This window comes from Pagrus major, chromosome 9 (assembly GCF_040436345.1).
Source record: "Pagrus major chromosome 9, Pma_NU_1.0".
In the NCBI taxonomy this organism is placed as follows: domain Eukaryota; kingdom Metazoa; phylum Chordata; class Actinopteri; order Spariformes; family Sparidae; genus Pagrus; species Pagrus major.
Window position 1 is genome coordinate 30,276,044 of NC_133223.1, and position 21,263 is coordinate 30,297,306.

At 40.2% G+C, this 21,263-nt stretch overlaps 1 protein-coding gene across 2 annotated transcripts; it reads right to left on the minus strand.

The window, feature by feature from the left end:
* Positions 1–1,081: 1,081 nt before the first annotated feature.
* Positions 1,082–21,074, minus strand: pms1 (PMS1 homolog 1, mismatch repair system component). 2 transcript variants are annotated; one of them, XM_073474346.1, is made up of 14 exons: positions 21,003–21,041; positions 20,672–20,722; positions 19,849–19,992; positions 19,590–19,772; positions 19,263–19,365; positions 18,773–18,936; positions 13,811–13,927; positions 9,817–9,939; positions 9,584–9,730; positions 8,704–9,506; positions 5,146–5,619; positions 4,843–4,973; positions 2,347–2,507; positions 1,082–1,448 (listed from the first exon to the last, which is right to left on the minus strand). In XM_073474346.1, exons 3-14 carry the CDS (start codon positions 19,978–19,980, stop codon positions 1,224–1,226), a joined length of 2,763 nt encoding a protein of 920 aa, XP_073330447.1. In that variant the 5' UTR covers positions 19,981–19,992; positions 20,672–20,722; positions 21,003–21,041; the 3' UTR covers positions 1,082–1,223. The 2 variants fall into 2 exon arrangements, with proteins under 2 accessions (XP_073330447.1, XP_073330446.1); XM_073474345.1 differs by lacking the exon at positions 20,672–20,722 and having other exon boundaries at positions 21,003–21,074.
* Positions 21,075–21,263: the final 189 nt, after the last annotated feature.

Below are 21,263 nucleotides of genomic sequence, written 5' to 3' on the forward strand. Positions count from 1 at the left end.
GGAAGTGGCAGCGCTACAAGTTAGCGCAGTGTCAAGGATTTGCTAAACTTTGTGGTTGAAATTACAGTGCAAATCTCTGAAGCATTTAATGCAGCCAGGGATAATATACAACTATCTGTCAATACTAAAGGCCGAGCAGCTGGCACTAATTGAGGGAAAAGAATTATGGGTAGCTGCTGGCACAGTGTACATCTCTGGCTCGGAGCAATATCCATTCCAACGGTGCCACAATGAGGCCTTCGGGTAGTAAGATACCGTTGGACGGAAATCAAGTCGGAGAGTCGGATGTCGCTCTGCAGGTTGAACGCTGCTGTTAATCCAGTTGCTTTAAATATATAATTCTAACAGTAAATGTGTGTGTTGTAAACAAGACAAAAGAGGATACAGTTTAACTTTGCATGCAAGTGGAAATTGTAATTATGTGTCATTCATTTTGTGTTGCAAACGTTCCTGGTACGACACAAAGATTTTTCATTTTCCTGGCTCATTTTCTTGAGTTTATCGAGGTGGTTATATTTCCAGCCGTGTCTGTTTGTTGGTTGGTTTGTAGGCGGGATTACACAAAAACGACTTAACAGATTTCCACGAAACTTGGATAGAGGACAGGTCTCGGCCCAGAATAGACCCGGCTATCTTCTGTTACGGATCCGGATAAAGGGACGGATCCAGGAATTATTTTCTCACTTTCTTTAACATTGACATTTTTCGACATTTTTGTTATAAAGCATGGATGTTGATGAAAAAAAATAGGTGTATTTAGGTGGCTGGTTTCTGAGTACGAAAGGGGACTGTTGGGCCTTGGCGGAGGTATGCGCTCTACTGTGTGGCATTATCGTTGACACTGGATTTACCATATTTGTACCGTGTGACCAACTCATTGTCTTTTCTCGAGACCTACAACACATTTTTGCCTCTTAGATGCAGTGGAGTAGAGTATAAAGTTGCATAAAATGGAAATACTCAAGTAAAGTACCTCAAATATGTACTTAAGCTACATCCCACTTCTGAATATATTGCTGAAAATACCGTCCATATTTGTATGAACATTGAAATATTATTAAAGATTCATAAAACGAGAACAAAATGTGCAAAAATATCTTTATTTTTATGTTTTTGTTCGTAACAAAGTTGAAAATCATCAAAAAAGAAGCATGTCAGGTAGCTTCCATTGAGAGTAACCAGTTGTTTTTCAACGAGACAGATATTGCACTGCCTATATTTTTCTATAAAGTATCTACTTCTTTAAGCTCTAAAGGCCTCAGCTTCAGCAGAGCTTCCGCTTCCTCGTCTGTAGAAGGGACGTCAGATAGGTGTTGGAGAAACGGTCGTCCGTGGATGCAGGTCCGGCCGTTCTCACCGAGCTGCTGTTCCATCCTGAGCATGGTTTCCTCCACGTCTTCCCGAGATAAATTTGTGGGCAACTGACGGGCAAGTCGTACGGCTTCCCCCTGCAACAGAAACTCAGATATTTAATGAAACGAACAAACAAAGATAAAGATAGAGTAATGTCATTTTTAAACATGGACTTTGTCAGAAATGGACAGAATTCGAATGTCGCTCCAAAACTGTAGGGGGCAGCATAACCGCTAACTGCTGCTCAATATACTCTTTGATGTAGCGATCTTTGGCTGGGGTGACTATCGCTGCTTTTAGCAAGTAGCTCAGTTAGCCATGGAGCTAAATGGCCCTTATTAGCAGACAGGAAACCGCCCACACTGCAACCTCAGATCACGGGAGGGGCAGCGTCCGAGATCGACGAGGGTCAGCTTGACGACAGGGGATGCAGTAAGGAGGCGATTTACAGCTGCTCTAACCAGAGCGTAGAGTCAGAATATTTCCACTTCTTACTCTGTGAATTGAGGATTTATTTCACCAAACCAAAAGTGACTGTGAGAAAACAATTTTAGTTTATGTCAGTTTGAATGAAGTGTGTTTTATGATGAGTTAATGATGCAGTTAAGCTCGTCTTAGTTCGGCGAAAGAGAGAAACTTGATTTCAGACAGTGTGTGGTTGTATTTTCTGTTTAGTAAGAGAAACAGGTGTAAAACATTTCCTTTCATGACATTTTGTGAGTTAATTTGGTTGATTTATTAAACTCTTAAATAATCTTCAAGCTGAAACTATAAGGGGTATCACGCTATCACCTCTTGTGGTACAAAGTGGTATCACGAGACAGGACGGGCTAGCTGGTCAGCGTGCTAACTTCAGTAGATATCTCTGCAACAGAGTACAAAGCGCTGCTGAATCTTCACATTCTGTTCAGCTCATGTTTTGAATTCTTTACACTGAAATTCTGGACACACTTTACAAATTAACCCCTTTAATCTCTTCGTAGCATCTCTCACTTGTAGGTAGTTTGTCACTTTAAGTGGCCGGCACTCTTTCACGGTCGTGGCCTTCCTGTGCAGAACTGCAGCGAGGATCTCCCTGAGGTCCTCCACGCCGAGGAAAGGCACGTAGTCTGCCATTGCCGTCACTTCCAGATGTCTCTCGGCTGACGTGAGGCCTGGCCAAAACAAGCAGAAAACAAGGATTAATATACTCCAGACGCTACTACTATCTCCAGGAAAGAATAATAAATAAATATTGTGGTTTACGGCCGGACTCATGACCAAGTCAAACAAGCGAAGGGCCAAATGGAGTGTTAAATGACTAATAGAAGCCCCAGCAGACTGGAAGGAAGTTGTCTTGTAGGGTGGAAGAATGATAGCTTCTCATTTCGTGAGGAAATACTGCAAATCATGCACAATTTATATTTCTGATACACGACTTTGGATGCAAAATGAAAACAAAAAAACAAAAAAACAAAAAACCTGGAGAAGTAGAGACAGTTATAAAATTTCATACATATTTCTGTGCTGGTTGTGTTGTCTGTGTAAGACTGCATAAAATATAAATGATGTAGAGAGCAACAACTGACAGGAAAAAATGTCCTTATTGTAATAGCAGAATATTTAACTCCTTACACATATTTGTTTGTGTTTTTGCCAATGTTAAAATCTACGACTCTGTAGTATCACGCTATAAAACAAACAGTATATCACATGTTAAACAATCCTAACAAAAACAGAAGATCTGCAGCACAGATTGTGCAATGAAACCATCTCGTATGTGCCGCTAACTTCAGTCCCATGCACACCCACCGAGGCTGGCAGTGCCAAATGAAAATTCCTCGAATTTCTTAAAGGGCAACCATTCTCATCACCTGCACACTGGGGTACGAACCCACTGTGAGACCACTCTGTCGGGCAGAGAGCCAATGTCAACTGAGGTGAACCGTTCCAGCAACAAAAACAACCGACACTCACAGGACACGTTATACTCTTTGCAAACGAACGGAGAAAATAATGTCACGATAGCGACGAAGAAGCTGGAAAAAGCACAAGTTCAAGAGTAGGTTTATCTTTGGATTGTGTTTATGATTTGTATTCACTTCATTTATTATATGTTAAACTACACTGATGAATACTGTGATCAGAACAATCAGTCAATCTATGAGCGATCAATATCAGAACCACAAGTGTGATCTCCCTAAAAAAACAACTGCTTTGTCCATTTATTTGCATATCTTATACGAGCTGCACTTTACTCACTAACTTACTAAAATTTCATGTCACGATTATCCCGGCCAAAATAATTACGATTCACAAAATTATCCAGATAATCATCAAATACGCTTTAAATGCTTCAAATGGCCCTAAAACAAATAGGTCTGACTTCAGTATTGATATCTTGGTGCTCTGACAAAATATTAACACAATATTAACAAGATTTCTGATCAATAATCATCAGTAATGTGGATATAATGACTAAATAGGTAAAGGAAAGTAATAGAAGAAGTAGAAGAGTTTAGAAAATTACATCGCTTTACTGTAATACAGCCTGAAATATGTGCTTAGGTTCAAAGATAACTTGTCACAGACTCCATGTGTGAATAAAGGTCCTGTGGCTGTGTACCTATGCTGAGTGATTAAAGGATAATTCCACCAATTTTGCACATTAAAGTGTGTTTACAGGTCTTGGGGAGTACTACTGCATATGTGAAAAAAGTAGTACAAAGCCTTTTGTGGCTCCAGAGGAAGCTGCATGTAATCTGATATATTACCTCCATTGATGTCACTCAGTGGCCAAGTTGCATTGTGGGTAATGTAGGCACCAAGTTACATAAAGCAGACCACTGGCATTGCACTCCTTTAACACTGTTGGACTCCAGAGCAGAACCAGAGATATCACCTTTTTATTCCAATGCACTTCCTTTTCAAAACCTGGTGCCTACATTACCCACAATGCAACTTTTCACATATGCAGTAGTACTCCCCAAGACCTGTAAACAAACACACAGTTATCCTTTAACTTGTCATAACATGTCAAAGGTATAATTAAAGTTGTCATGATCCATTTATAAGAATAAAACGTTTTTAAATAAATTAATTGATTGTTTGAACCTTTATCTCATATCTCTTAAGATTTACAATTTTTCTATTTCCTCATGCAGTCAACAAATTTCTTGAGGAACGGGAATATTTTGTTTTATCCACAACTAATCCCATACAAAGAAATAATTGCCTGTAATCCAGTTAGTCGTGACTGTATGTTTGACATTTCTAAGTGACTGGTGAACTATGACATTAATGATTGCAAACAGCTCGAACATTTTGTTAACTAAAACTAGACAATCCATGAGACCTTTAAACAGCGTGACTCTAAAAATAAGAAAGGCTTGTTCTCTGATAGTTGTAGACCTGTTACATCGTACTATGGCGCCTATGTTTACGTCCCTGTTAGCATTATTCTGCTACAGTACGACTGCGTTACAGCCTGAAATTTTATTCCCAATGTACCTGGAGTGAGATGGATTTTAAAGCCATTAGCAACAAGCCTGGGATCGGAGAAGAAGGCCCCTCCGTCCAGCTCAGGACTTTGTTTCTCCATGTTGCACAAAGCCTCAGTATATTCAGCCCCCCCTAGACTTCTAGAAAAGAGAGACAAGAAGATGTTTAAAATACAACATTAGTGTATTTTCAGACATTAGATAAGCCTCTCAAACATATATGTGCTGCGTGTAAAGAAATTGGATGAGTGTGCAGTTTTTCCACAAAGAAAACAAATGTCATTTTTCTGGTGAGAGGTGAGTGATACGTTACCCATCTGTTAACTGTATAGGGTTCTGCAGACTCACTGCTGGAAGTATATTATTCTCTAGGAGTCTCTTAAACAGCAAGGCTTCCTCCACTCGAAATGGGTTTAACAACATGAGCCTCTGACCACATAAAATGACCCAGGCGCTCTGAGAGGCCAGCCGGTTTACAAGACAGAGGCCCCGTGGCACTGCGCTGCTCTGGGATGAAAGGCGCTGGAGCTGCAGCCGAAGGGAAGGCACGCTGCAGGGGAGGGGCAGCGAGGGCTTCGGTGCCGTCGCGGTGCTCCTGCTCTTCTTCTGGGGCTGTGCGGAGAAGAGCTGGTCCAGCAGCTTCTGGTTGGACAGCGGGGCTTTTCGTTTCTGGCCCTGTGCGTGGACCCTCGGTGAGATCATGCTCGTCTCTGCGGGGCCTTCAGCAGAGGCCAGCTTGGTCCTTTGGTCGTGGTGTTCCAGGTGTTTTTTTGCCTTCTCCTCATACCTGCAGAGCACAACCAAGACTTTTAGAGTCACAGTGACAGTAGTGACAGGTAAAATACCACTGTGGGCTAGTAAATCTAGAAATTCACTTCCCCGACCAGGCAAGTGGTAAAAAATTCAACACTGGAGCCCGACCGATATATCAGTTGGCTTATCACAGATATATCGGTATTGCTCGGGATAATTTCTAGTTATTAAATTCCCATTGATGTTGACCATTTTAGTGCACAGATGTCATTTTAAACGATAAAAATATCCTGCCTCCATTACACAAGTGTTTGCTAAACACATTTGAGGAATCATTGCCAAAAATCTTTGCATATCAGCCGATATGTCAATATCAGAATTTGTTTTACTCTCTTAATATCGGCATCAGCTCCAAAAATCAAAAATCGGTCAGGCTCTATTAAAAACACATTGTTTTTTGCGGAGCTGATAATGATGATGTTGCTGAGGAGTGAACCATCTCACCTCTTATTGGATACAGAAAATGGCATATAGCACAAGTTGCAAGAATTTTATTGCTTTTCATCTTTAACACACAGTCTCCTTGTTCTGATTCATTTACTTATATAAAGATTAAAACATTTAACTTTAAATCCACTTCAGGCAAGTCCTGAAGGATGTGCCAGTTTGTTGGCCGCCTGATTATTATTATTGTTTCATCATCAATGTACACAATTAAAGAAGAAAGAAGTTTAGAAGAAAAAATAACCCTGATGATGTCACCAGGGTTATTTTGGGTTGTGGTTTTGAACATTTTTAACAAAAACACAGCTTTTCAAATAGGAGACAGAAGTTGTGGGCATTTTGGAGGCAGTGGGATCTAATGAAAGTTGCCACTTCAGACTTTGATTTTGATCCTTCTCTTGTCAATCCTCCAACTTTATGGAAGTGTAACACTAAATCTCTGGAGTAACCCTTTAATTTCTATATAATGTATGGTAGCTGTTTCAACGGCACTGAAATTACTATATTTTAAAACGTATTTAAGATTTGCCTCATACTCAAATTGTAACCTGTTGATAACCTCCTTTAATGTTTGTGTAGCTCAGCTGCTAAGCTGCCATCTGTTGTTGTCTACTTAAACATATTACAGTTTGTTCTAAAATAAGAGTTTAGATTCTGAGTACAACCTCGGTCCCACTGTACATGCAGAGGACATGTTGGGAGTTGGAGATATATATATAAATATACAGGGTGCCTTCCTCAGCGAAACAGTTATTTGCCAACTCATGTTTCCATAGATCTTCATATGTTAAGCATTAGGGCTTACACTTCAGCACCCCATTATTCAAATAACCTGCTCTGTGAACTTGTGTAAGTGAAATTCCTAGAAGTTGGTGTGCCACTTAACAGTGGCGCTGAAAGGAGCCAAGTCCTCGCCACGTCTTATTTCATGTTTCATGACGGCAGGGCCAGATGTCTTTTTCCATACACTCGTCCATACCTTATATAAGGCCCCAACTACTGCTGATACACAGTTTCCAACTTTGCAATTACTTTAAATTGGTATGCAGTAATCTAACATAATTGGGTTGAAGTGCCTTCAGCGCAGTATAACGGAGTTATTCCATGATGCTACTGGCTGAGCTCTGACGTGTCCGTGTGCATCTGGACCACTTTAGGTAGTAATGACTACGTGACATGATTTACCTCACTTCTTATTTCACAATTGGTTCTGACGCAATGAAAATGACTTAAAAGTTAACAGTTACTCATGGCCTGTGTGTGTTGTGCTCTCTGACCTGTTAATATCACCGTTTTATAAATGATTGTCATGTGTTTCGATCTCAGAGTTGAATCAGAATCAAACATCTTGAGTCTTTAGGATGACGCACTATTTTTTCCCTTGTTTGTTTGTTTTTTAAATAACTCCATCCCCGTCTTACCTTCATTAATGTAAATCCTTTGACTGTAGGGGGGGAGCAGGGGTCAAACACAAACACTCATTACCTCCATCTGTACCTGCGCCAAATCTGGTCCTGACTAGCCAACTATGTGTCACTCCTCATGCCACTTGTGAAGTAAGTGTGTAGGTGAGACTTTAAATGGTCAAAGGGACTCGTGTGAACCTGGAAACATTTAGAGATTACATTTTTGTTGGGATTTCTAATCAGAGATCCGGAAATATAGACTGTATATGAAGATTAACTCATGTCAGTAAGTGTCTCTTAAATCTTGTCATAGTTTCATCATGAACATGATTCCCACAACTTCTTAAACATCTAATTCAAGGACTTTCCATGCCTAAATCCCTCAAATTCAAGGACTCAAATAATGAATAATGGTCAGAACATCTTTTTGCAGAATCTTATGATGTGTAGTGCACAACTGCAGGAGACACACATACAAACAGCGAAACATATTAACTAATGTTAAATAAAAAATGAAAATAAATCTTTCGATGACCCACGTACTGTATATTTATGTCTACTTTCAAAAAGACTTAAGTTTTCACAAACTTTCAAGCAGGGTAGTATTTTGTTTTTAATCGTATTGACAGATATTGTGATTCTGATATGATTCACCACAGTTGGGAATGATATTTAAATAACGATTAAAATCATGATGATGTGACATTTGTTGGGGTCTGAACCAAACAAACATGTTTTCTTACATCTGGAGAACAAGATTTGTGGACCAGGCCATCTCTGCAGCTCTACAGTACTTCATCATAAAGCTGTCTGTCACACATTTTACTTTACAAACAAGGACCCATTGGGACCTTGTATGATTGGACTACTGAATGTATGGGAAATAAATAAAAATGTCAGTGGGTTTAATATTAAATACATGTTCAATAAAATCTTCTCTCTATCTATCTCTGGATAGATGGCATTCTCTGGAAATAAGAGGACATTTCGACATCAGTGATACCTGTTGCACTGCGGGAAAACTCATCTACCCAAACCCCTATTAGACACAGTTGTCTGGAAATTAGAAACACAGCTCATATCAACAAAATTTCCAGACTAGACCTTTCACATGCGACTGACAGGTCAGACTTTCCCCCCTCTCTCTGCCCTGCAAAAAACAAGACGTGGAAACAACTGCTTGGAAAGGTGAAGGTCTGGAAACTCACTTCTTACGGTCTTCCTCCCTCAGATTTTTCCACCTCTCGTGGACGGCGTCGCTGATATCCTGCAGGCTGGCTGTGGGTTTCTCCCTCAGGACCTCGGCTCTGGCCTCCTTCTCGAACAGGGCGGCGGGAGACAGCGGTGCCCTCATGGCGCGGTTGCTGATCAGGTCGTAGGCCGTCAGAGCAGCACGCTTCTCCGTGATGGCGTTGAGCATCTTTTTGTTTGAGCTGCTCGGACTCTTGACTTCATCTGAGTCGGGGTGATTGTTCTTTGAAGGTTGGTGGATTCTGACGGGCTGAAGGGGTTCTCCTGATACGGGGTCGGTCAAAGCCGTCCCCCGGCTCCAGTCCTCAGCTGATAACTGGTCTTTGGTTGTCTCTGCACCTGAAGCGGTATCGTCCTCGAGTCTCTCGGGAGACTTGTTTGCTGAACCCGTTTCTGCTGTCTGATCATCACAGAGAGAAAAGTTAGACTCCAGTCCTGCTGGGATCTGGTTGACAATCCAGTCCTCTGCTATAGAAGAAGAGCTGGTGTTTGGGGTCTCAGGGTCCAGTGCAGCATCAGTTCTTACGGCTGTGTCACCATGTTTAGGTGCATCTTTGAGGAGGTTACCACTGTGGTTGCTGAGATCAACATCCGTCTCTAAAATTTCTTCACTGTCCAGTCGGGAAGCGTCAGTCTGTAAAGAACTAGACGGCGAGGGAGACTTTTCATGGACGAGCTGCTTCTCAGCTGGAGGGTCATCACGAGGCCGATAGCCATAGAGAGAAACCAGAAATGCCTCTACTGCGGTCAGGACAGCCTCCTAAATGTAAAAAAACTTGACGTTAAACAGAATTTAATTTCCAGTCACATCTGTCCAGGCTCGGGTTGTATAGCTACCTTGTCCTGAAGAAGAACCTGAGTCTTGTCTGGCGTCAGATTGACGTCGACTGAAGAGGGTGGCACTGTAACTTTGAGCATGAGGATGGGATAACGGTTTCGGGCTGAGTCATCCGGATACTGAGCGGTGTAGTGTTGACGCAACAACTGACATAAAATGAAATGTCATTAGATACAAAACAAGTACTTCTTGTATAATATTTGCTGTTTGGAGTTATTTAAAATGACTCTACCTTCATTATATCTTTATGGTGGACGGGTCTGTTGTTGATGAATATAAATGTTTTGTCAGGATTTGATGAGCTTGTCGAGGAGTGATCTGCTCCAGGTTTTGGAAAAAAGCCCTCTAAAACAATCTGAAATAAATAAATAAATAAATAAAATATACATTAAGGTAAAATCACACTACATAACAAGCAACAGTCGTAATTAGGGATGAATGATATGGATTCTTTTCAGCCAATAACGATGAGATAACTGTTCATAACTGGAGCCTGACCGATATTTGGATTGGCAGATATCCGCAAATCACAGATATATCAGTATCGGTGGATTTGATGTCAATTTCAGCTCATATGAAAACTTTTTAAAAAACACAATGCAGGAAAAGATGCTTGTGGTGATTTATATTTATTCAATTTCCAGTGTTGTTTACTGTTTCAGTTCACTGACGTCACACAAATCTTTGTGTTAATCTGTTTGACCTATATGGGATCTAAACAGGAAAATGTTACGTAAACAAAATCAGCCTCTCTTCCCGACTGGTCAGCTTTCGAATCAGTAATGTCGTTCCGTACCCGTGTACACTTGTGTGTATGCACACTAGTTGGTTTGGGGTCCGCCAATATACACACAGAAGAGGAAGCAAACACTTGCATCATCAACACGTATCATAGCAGTCAACTTCCATATATTGGTACAGTTGCTTTCACACCTGATGTGAACCGCACCCGAGTATACATGAACCGTACTCGAGACCCCCTTTTCAAGGACTCGGGCACTAATCAAACAAACTGGAATTTGGGGTCACTCAGATCGGGGTCCAGGTTCCCTGATGTGAACGCATCCTACAGTTCCCATTAACGGGTCAATAAATCCAGCCCGATATGTGCCATGCATCCTGAGTTGTCATAATGGACTGAATTTGGCAGTGAGTTTCCTGAAATGAGACCTTCATGCTTGTGCAAACATTTTTCAAACTGACATGCTCAGCAGCTGGCTGACATTACATAAACTTTACGATCATTACATTTTCAATTAGGATGGCACGGTTGATCCACTCCACTGACAGCTGCACAGCTGGGAACAGAGCCATTAGTTCTGGTTGTGCACAAACAGGCACCGGTCACAGCATACTAACTGTACATACACAGCGTAATGAGGAGGATCAGTGAACAACTCCTTTACATGTTTGATGTCTTAATATTAAACTTCTTTTCACTGTAAATTGTGAAACAATCAAGAAAGACAGTGAGACGTTTGAGTTTGTGTTTCGATATGCAGCCTCCACCGTGCGCACGCCCAACCAGCTGGTTAAAATGTGCATCATACATGATGACCTTTCACCCAGAATCCCGCCAGAGGCAGTTCTCATGAGCTGAAATTGATGACTCGACATAAAACTGAACAATTGCACTTAAAACTGTAAGCTTGTAAGAAATTATGGAAAGCTATTAATGTTCTACAGATTGCAAGCGGAATAGCTCCGCTTTTCTTTTCTTTTTTTCCACATGGCCTCGGGCTCATTATTAGCAGCAACGCACGCCAATGAAGTTAATAAATGAACTGCGGTTTCAGGTCGGGGCACATATGCTTCTCTCTATTTCTGCTCATTAGGGTCACTTTATGAGAGCACGAATGGCACCTCTGGCCCCAAAGGGCCGCAGCTATTTGTAGTCATGCTGCCAAAAACGAGTGTCACATTTTGTTCTGCAGAGGAATAGCTCTCACAACTCTCCCCGAGCGAGGCCCCGGTGAAATTGTCAACCTGGTTCCCTTGATCACTAAGCTTTGGTCTTGGGGACAAAGAGGAGAAAAGTTCTCTTTCATTGCTACAGGGAGTCAGAGGAAAAGGTGAAAGGTTGTTCTCATAAGTGGGCACCAAAGTGCTGCAGCAAAATAACAACAACAAAGAGGAAAATGAGAGAGAAACGGGGTGAAAAGGGCTGCTCCATATCTGTCAGACTAAATTAGTTGGGAGCCTGGCAGCAGGTACGAGCCACATGACACCTACCGTGACCAAGCAGAAAGTTACCGCTCGACAGTAATTCAATTACGATCAGCACCGCAAAGCTTAGCTAACAAAAAGCACTCACTCTTCATCAGGAAAGAACTCAAGAGAAAAGGGCAAGAGAAATAGTTGGCCAGCCACCAACTGACCACATTCGCTGGCTTCAGACCAGGCGTTCATGATGAGGTGATTAGCTCACGGTCAAGTATAACGTGCATGCTCTCATTTGCTCTGCAGAAAGGATCCATCTTAACTTGGCATTTAATGCAACACTGACAGCTCAAATTAGACCTAAAGAAAACACATCAAACTGCGTCACTGAGTCATCGTCATGTGGTTCTTAGTGCAACTTTTTCAAGCATGTTGTCGGAGTCCTTATTTTCCATGAGGTGTCACAAAATGAGTAAGAGAAAAGAGACTGTTCAGAAACATTCCTGAGACAAAAAATAAATCATTATTTCAAACCACATGTCACATTAGGGCTGAAAGATATGCAAAAAATATCATTTTGGCAGACTTTGCGACAGCGATATGACTAACGTTTTTAGTGGAAATGGTAAATTTAGCATTTCATTTTCACTGAAAAAAAAAAAGTTAAATTGTTGAATCTGTACCAAACAAGAGGAGTCTGTTCCCTGACATCTGGAGAATGAGACCTGAGGTCAGGGAACATCTGTATTAGAGCCAAACTGGTATGATCAGCTGATATTGGCAGAGATACATCAGTATCGGCATACATGCTCTCCAATATGTGGCGATATGAAAACTTTGTTTTTATTGAGATTATAACACAGAAAAAGATGCTTGGATTATTATCAATATTATATCATTTCAGTCAACAAAGTTTAAAATAGCTCGTCTCTGTTACATATTTCTGTCACAAGTGTTTGATGAACACATTTGAGGGATCATCATTAGGCTAGGAGGCATGGCGGTTCCTCCACTAATCAGAAGGTCGGTGGCTCAATCCCTCAGTCCAGATTGTACGTCAAAGTGTCCTTGGGCAAGATACTGAACACCAAATTTCATGTGATGGCTGCACTTTGGTGCGAGTGTGTTTGTGAATGGGTGAGTATAAAAATATTGTGGGGCGCTTTGAATAGGAAGTGCTGTATCGTGCCTGATCAGAAGAAGAAAAGAAGAAAAACACAATGTAAATCCAGCCCAATTCAGTGATTTACATGCTCCATTTGGCCACACAGCAATTTCGACAATAATTTAATATTACTGTAATTTTTAAATATATTTTCGGGGCACATTTTTGCCTTTATTGGGCCGTGAAAGTTAAGGATGCAGACAGGAAATGGGAAGAGAGAGAGAACGGGGTATGACATGCGAGAAAGGTTGACAGCTGGAGTTGAATCAATGAGGTTATATTGCATGTGCTTGTTAGCATTTGGCTAACAGGGGGCTCTGTGATTTCGCTAATATTTTGATTAACTGTTCAGCACTATTTGATTTGAATCTGTTCTGATAATGAGACAAGAAATTAAATGCTGCTTCAGGATGGACTGTGTGACAACGAGCTTTATTAAGGCTGCACGTGTGTGATCAACTGCCAGAATGGCTCCATAATGAAGGGCAGAGGGACATGAGAGCCACAGTTTGAGAGCACAGAGTGCAAGGTGTGTGCACGAGGCGGGAGGTGTAGCTGTGCCAGCTCAGCCGTGATATGTGGCCGTGATGTTCATCCGTCAGAGTGCACTGCGCTCCACGCGGTCTCTGCATCATTTAAGATGTTCAAAGGTGACTTTGTCCAGCTGATTAACGGTCCATGTGGAACAATAAAAATAACAGCTGATCATGAAACCAGAAGCCTGATAATGTGAGCTACACATACAGTATGTGAAATTATGTATTTACTCATGCACATACATGCTTTCTGCCCTCAGTGCATGAAAACTAAAAAGAAATCTGTAACAAACAAACTCTAAAAGTCATGATTTTGCAGAATTGCTCCATTTCTCTCTCATTCTGCATTTTTCCCCTTAACTAACCTCTGGTTGCTCCTGGTGATGGTGGCAGGGGAGCAGGTTGGCAACGGCGCTGGGCCCCAGCGTAGCAATGAGGGCACTTCTGTGATCGGCCACCTTGGCCTTCTGCCAAACCACCACCTGCAACAATATGACACCAGTCAACTTCCATGAGTCCACATCAGGCGAATCGCACTGCATAAACACCTGTCAAGATAGTAACTGGGCCACGGAGCCGCCAGCGTAACTGGAGGTCTTACATTTTGTTTCTGCGAAAAACTTATATTCCTCTGAGAACAACTTGTTTATTCAGACACGAAAATATTAATATTTCTGAGTTTGAATTTCTTCTCCAAAAACTGCATAGTGCCCCTTTAATGTTCAAAACTTATGCTTTAGATATAAAAACATGGAAGAGTAGTTGGTGCCAAAGTAAAATGAATGGTTATACACTCTTCACCATTATTTTAGATCTGCTCTGCAACAACTTGCCGTGAAAAAAGTGATAAAAATAATATCAAATTTTAGGGACTTTGCAATGACAATACTGATCCAAAAACATTTAGTTTCTACTGTCATGTTTTGTTTTTAATGCTACATTCAGTAACTTGACTCATGATTATGTTCCTAATAATTAATCTACATCATTTTGGGATCACGTCAGATCAGAAAACATTTTAGGAACAAAATATGTTGACACCCGTGTGTGGGCTTGTAGTTTGTGTCCACCGGTGAATATATCTCCCGGGTGTTGATTTCTAAAAGCATGCACTCCGTTGCAGGGCATGTCTCTGCTATTAAATACGCAATTTGGCACATGTAAACGGATCACTCCTGTAAACAGTTCCTGAAGAAGCTGTGAAACACGACACAGGCCAAATAGCAGAGTTGGAGATAAAGGATAGGGGCAACTGAGTGCTGATTGTACAAAATAGGGTTCACTACCCTCCCCTGACAACCTCCATTTCTATGAAAGTTATATGGCGTTCGAGTGGCCCCTCCGTGACCCGAGCACCTATACACTTCTGTGTACAAACCGGCTGCAGCCTGTAACTGAATCTGGGGTTAAGTCCGCAGCTGTGTTCAGCAACTTACTCAGGCGTCATAATCAGCCAAATCACAGTTCACAGTCAGCCATATTTGTGTTTGGGGCACCTGACAGTTAGCTGTGGTGGGAACGAGCATTGAGGGATGGAAATGTCTAATTGCTGAATAAGTCCCACGGCTGATTAATCTAATGTTATGTAATGGAACAATCTGAAACTACTGCCGTTTTTATTGTGCAACCTTGTGCAGCCGAGGAGACGGCTGATAAAAAGTAAGCAAACATAACGGGTCTAAAAAAACTGCTAAAAAAACACAATTAGTGAGTTTTTTGTTATTTAAACCAAAAACATGCAACTTCAGTGTAACTCCGATGAAAACTGATGACTGATGTTAAATTTTTTCAAAATAAAGTCAGTGAGTCTGGACGTTGTTTAATATGACGCATTGCTTTGCTATGTGTGTTGATTATATTTAATTAAGCTGACAACATCAACAATCAAGTTGTTATTTGACTGTTTCCATTTGCTAATGGACATTTACACCTATTCAGACACTTTAACTGCAAAATAGTCCCATTTTTTAAAGATGGAAGTAAAACATAACTATTATTACTGATAATTATCACTAATCATTTATTTGTAGAGTGACTGTGAGTAGTTGTAATGATAATGCACACATGTTAAAGGCTCTTAATTGGCAACGAGTCAAACATTTTATTTGTTTAAGACAACATATTGTAGATTTAGGGTCACCTATCAGCTGTATAGTTTCAAAGTACAGACTGATTTTTTCTAGGGATGTGTGCGATTAGTCGACAAGTCAATTAAATGTTGCTACCCTTGCTAGTCTGCAGGAAAAAAAACTAGTCTGCAAACTTTTTCAGGTTTTATTTTCACCTGTTTTTATTTGTTTGTTTGTATGTCAGCAGGATTACGTAAAAACTACTGAACAGATTTCCATGAAACTTGGATGGAGGATGAGTCTCGGCCCAGAATAGACCCCATTAACTTTTGGTGCAGATCCGAATTAAGGGACGGATCCAGGAATTTTTTCTCATTGTCTTTAAAATTGTGACAGGGAGCATTTTTCAACATTTTCGTGGATCTTGATGCAAAAAAATCAGCATCAGCCATAGTTGGCTGGTGTCTGTAAGAGAGGACAATTTGATGTGAATCTAAGTAAAAATCTGGATCTGGTGGATTTAAACATGTTTCATTTGATATTGGATTACTGTTGGGACTTGGCGGAGGTATGCACTCTACTGAGTGTCGTTGTAGTTATTTCATAAATGAACACATTTAAGTTACATATTGACATAATTTGCACTGAAATGTCACTTTGCAAGAAAAAAAGCTGCCTTTACAATAATAACATCATCATAATCTGATGATTATTATTTTTTGCATTTACTCTGAGAATGTTGTTGTTATAATCACGGATGTTTCCTGAGGATTTTCTGTTACACTGAATATTGTTTTCAATAAATGTTATTTGCTAAATTTTGTTGTCATCACGTGCCACAGTTCATATTGCACAATAGATGCAAAGTGCCACGTTTCAGCAGGATTCAGAATAAGATTTAGTTCTTGAAGAATGTGATTAATAGTGATTTATAGTAAACACATCTGTTCCTTTAATATTTATTGACACAAACATTTTTGATGACAGCAAATTTCACTTCATCTGAACCTTTCCGAGGAGCAGGAGACCTTGAAGTCACACCTGAATCCTCTTTCATTCATGACATTATCTCAAAGGTTAACATATTTTAGTATAAAGTGTGCTTAATAACTAGTGCAAAATTATAAGTTGATTGATTTATTAATTGATTTTGATGATGAATTAATCATTTAAGTCGATTAGCACGTCAAAGTGTCAAATGTTCTCTAATTCCAACTGTGTGGATTTGCTGCTTTCCTCCGTTTTATGTCATCATTAATTCAATATGTTTGAGTTTTGGAACAGGAGTCGGACAAAACAAGCTGTTTTTTAAAGTGTCACGTTCAGCTTTTCACAAGTTTCTGATGCTGTATAGACTGAACGATGAACAGAAAAATAATAAAATGATTGAATGAATCAGAAACTAAAGTGACTGTTAGCTGCAACCACAATAAATACGTGTGAGGTTGTATGTTTTGAGGGAATTAATATTATCCTCACTCATGTTTTTGTAATTGGTTAAAAACTCTGATGAATTCCTGCTGCAACAACTAGATATTTAGAAAGTGCTCTCCAGCAGCTGAATGTCTTCTGTGCATCAAAATACAACTCATAAAAAAGAACAATGTGTGGATTTTGGAGTATTTCTTTCTTAACCACATGCATATTAATTAAGAGTCCTCCAACTTATGATTTGTCCTTTATAGTTACAGATAGATTAAGATTTTTTTTAGAAAGAGTCACTAACCTGCACAGAAGCCTTCTTCTATCAGGTGGGACAGTCTGTCCTCGCTCAGTCTCTGTGTTTCTAATTAATATTTTCCATCACACGTAACGATTTCATGACTCACCGACCTGCGTTAGCGCTGACAACAAAACAACAGGAGGCTGGAGACAATTACTGTCTTCACGAAGGTGTTTGATGAATTATTTACCTGACGAGCTCCTGACAGAAAATCTTTAGAGAGGCACAAACACAAACTCGACTGTCAAAGGAAGCTGTCCACAATAAACATTTCACATTTATACATTTTACACTTTTGGTGTATTTCACATTATCAAATGAGTGAAATTTAGAAAGAGTGTAGACTGTAGGGGATGTCCAGGCTTTTTGTAGGTTTTCCTTCCTTTCATTTGTCCTGTTGTTAACACTGTTTGCATGTAGTTGTTTTTTATTTATTTATTTATTGTTAATGGATGTTTAATGTTAATGTTCTTTGGTACAATATATAATAATCATGTGTTATTGTTCAATAAAAATATATTTGAAAACAAAAATCAGTGCACTAACTATCCAGTCTTGTTTTCCTGTGCCGACCATTTTCATTTTGTCTCCAGTAAATTTTTCTCCTCGCACTTTATTACTGTTACAATGATCAGCTAGAGGAAATAATAATTGAGAAAGTGCTTTATAAATATCATGATTTATTATAATATAAGCAGTAGTAAATCCAGATGTAGCAGCAGTATAAAAATGTTGTGGACAGATGAACTTCATGCAATCAGTTCTCCCTTTTTTCCCTCTAAGATCGAAATGAAGCTCCAATATTTTTGCACTAATCTCACAGCATGTAGTCTTACACGTGTGCTTTAACACGTGTCAATTAAGGCTGCCACAAGTATATCACTATACTGCAAATACATGGCATATTAACACAAACTGAAGGCGATTTGAGTCAGTGATGTTGGTTCAGTCATTCTAAGACGAATGAGGACACCTTGTGGTTGATGTGAGAGGAGGAGCACATACAGGATGAGCAGAGATTTACCATTAAAACCTCACATGTGGTCTGTTCTAGTGAAATTTAAAACTAAAAATCCAATAAATATTTTCCTAGTATCAGAAACTTCACTATGGATTTGAAAGAAGAGAATGTTTTTTTTTCCAGCTCGAATTATGTCTGAGAAACGTCTCACACCCCTCACGAAGCTTAATCCACTTCTCTGCTGTCTGTCTCTATGTTCAGTGAATCCAAAAATAATCAAAGTAGGACTTGTAGCTAAAACGTGATTTATATCCAATATAACTGACATTTTACTGCAAGGAAATTATGTCACTTTAGAAGACAAGAATTTTTACTGCCTAATGACAAAAAAACTTGAAAAATCAAACAGCCTTTATAGTCATTTTAACTTTTAACCAAATTTAACATTTCATCAGTCATCGTCGTTTATAGTACATAACATATCTTATATTATACATACACAGGTGGTTACATCTGGCATTAACTTCAGATTTGTCTTTAGTTAAATCTAAACAAGGAGGAGAAGCTTACTGACCTTGTTGTGAACGAGTGTGAGCCTCAGGTCAGGTTTTATGATGGCGTAGGCCATCAGCAGGTCCTGCACCTTCTTCACTTCCTCCTTACACTTCTTGGTGGAGGAGTAGTACTGCCGTCTGACTGGGAGATTCTTGAAGAGCTTCAGTACGCTCACTGTCGTACCTGAAAAACACAGAGAGGAAAGATGTGCAACCGCTTTTGATGTAAGATTGACTTTTGCTACTAGATCTACTCGGACACCATGGGGCTGAAACTTAATGGTCAAGGTGTGTGTTATTCTAAAACTCTTCACAATGAACACCAATACCACCTGTATCATCAAGAGTTTTATGTGATCCCTTTAAGACTTGTTCATCAGCAAATTAATTTAGAAATGAAACAACCACCTTCAAACAAACAACTGATAGAAAAAAACTTAATTCCTGTTAAGGCACACACCATGAGTAATCCCTCCATAAAAACAGACACTTCAATGATTGTTGCCTCACCTTGACCTAAGTGAGACGGCTTCTGAGAAACAATCCCTCCTGTGAAGTTGAGTGTGTACTGTGTGCTGATGTCATCCTCCGCTGTCTTTGTGATGACAGACACCTGAAGGGAAGCAGATCAATAAGACATCTGGTGACCAACCATCACACTTTATATACTGTACAGTGATAAACCAGGAAGTAGATTTCATTCTTGATCATTCCTGATAAATGAGTCAGGCTATCTGTAAAATTTTATAAATGTATGCATGAGTGAGATGAATTTGTTTTCTATTCATGAGTTCAGTGCATGTATACAACTTAGAAATCAATTTAATAGATACTCACCTCGGCCACGGCGCAGATGGAGCCCAGCGCCTCTCCTCTGAAGCCGTACGTCTCCAGTCGCTCCAGGTCGTCGTGGCTGCAGATCTTTGAAGTGAAATGTCTCACGGCCATCACAGGAGTGTCTGCAGCTTCGATTCCATGGCCGTTATCACGCACTTCTATCCGGTCCAAACCGTAGTTCTCCTGCAATGAGAAATACAATATATAATAATGGAGTCACCACCTTTACAATCAAAAGTCTGTCATTTAGTCACTGTACCAGTTTAATGTCAATGCTCGAAGCTCCAGCGTCCAGAGAATTTTCCATCAGTTCTTTCACAACGTTCACCACGGAGGTGATGACCTGGGAGCTGGACAGCAGCCGCACCGTGTCTGGAGGCAGCTGCTTCATGATTTAAGTTATCTGTTGAAGAAAGGTCAGGTTTTAGTTCGGTCCTTCAGTCACAACAACAACAGCATGACATGGAGGGGTGAAGCAAACCTTGAAAAATGTTTAAGATTTTAGTGAGATAAAACGCCTCCATGAGCCAGAATTTCAACGTAGAAATTACACAGTAAAAACCACATTTAAATCCATTTGTGTCTCCGGCTTAAGCGGTCCACACACACATTTTGTTTTGAGATGGATCCAGACATCCAAAAGTCCAAATGGCACCTTCCCAAACTGACTCAAACACCAAAAGAAATCACACTGGCATTAAAAGGTGCAATATGTAAGAATTCTGGTTGGAAAAAAATTCAAGACTTCACCAAAATTATCAACAGGATGGGTTCAAAGTTCTGGTGCTGGGCGGTGTAAAGGATACCAACACTTCCCCCATGCTCTGAGCACCCAGTCTGCACCACCAGCTGCACGGCTAACTGAGCTACTAACTAGCTAGCAGCAGTTAGCGGCTACTCTGGTGATATGCTGCCCTCTATTGGACAATTCTCACATATTGCACCTTTAATTAATCTTGATGAAATAAAAGTGCTCTCATGTCAAAACTAAAGTCTCACACGAAGAAAACCAGCGTTAATGAGGTAACTTTTTAAATCAGCATATAACTAAAATATGACACCTGAATGCCAGAATACCTCACCTGGTAAGATTATATCAGGTTTGTAGCTAGAGAGCAACAAATGCCAATTCACTGCGAGACCAAACAGTCAAGATATCGTTTTCAGTCAAGAAGACATTCAGTCAGAATCAACTAAATATTAAATATAACCCTCAGGTAGCAGTGAACACACAAATAAAGCGGTTTACAGTAGCCTCGCTACACAGTTAGCTAGCTGCTCTGCAACTTATCTTAGCTAACGACTCATCGTTAGCTTACGATTAAAAGCCCGACTTAACGGCGACATTACAAACTCGTATTAACCTGAATATTAACGTTGATAAATTACTTTATAAGAAAGTTAAACGCTCACTTTCGCGGGTCCTTCCGACGGCAGCGCCACATTAATCTTTCATAAACAAAACACACACGAGCCACACTCCGGAAACAGCCCGATTCCCGCCCCCTTTGCTGCACGCTGATTGGTTAGAAGTGACACAAGGGCGGGCTCAGAAAAAACGCTTCCGATTTTTACACCCTGATTTTAGACTAGCAGGTACTCAGAAACCGATTTTTCGCGAGGATCGCCGCACCAAAAACCCAACACGGTTAAGCTTTAACTCCCTAACTTTGA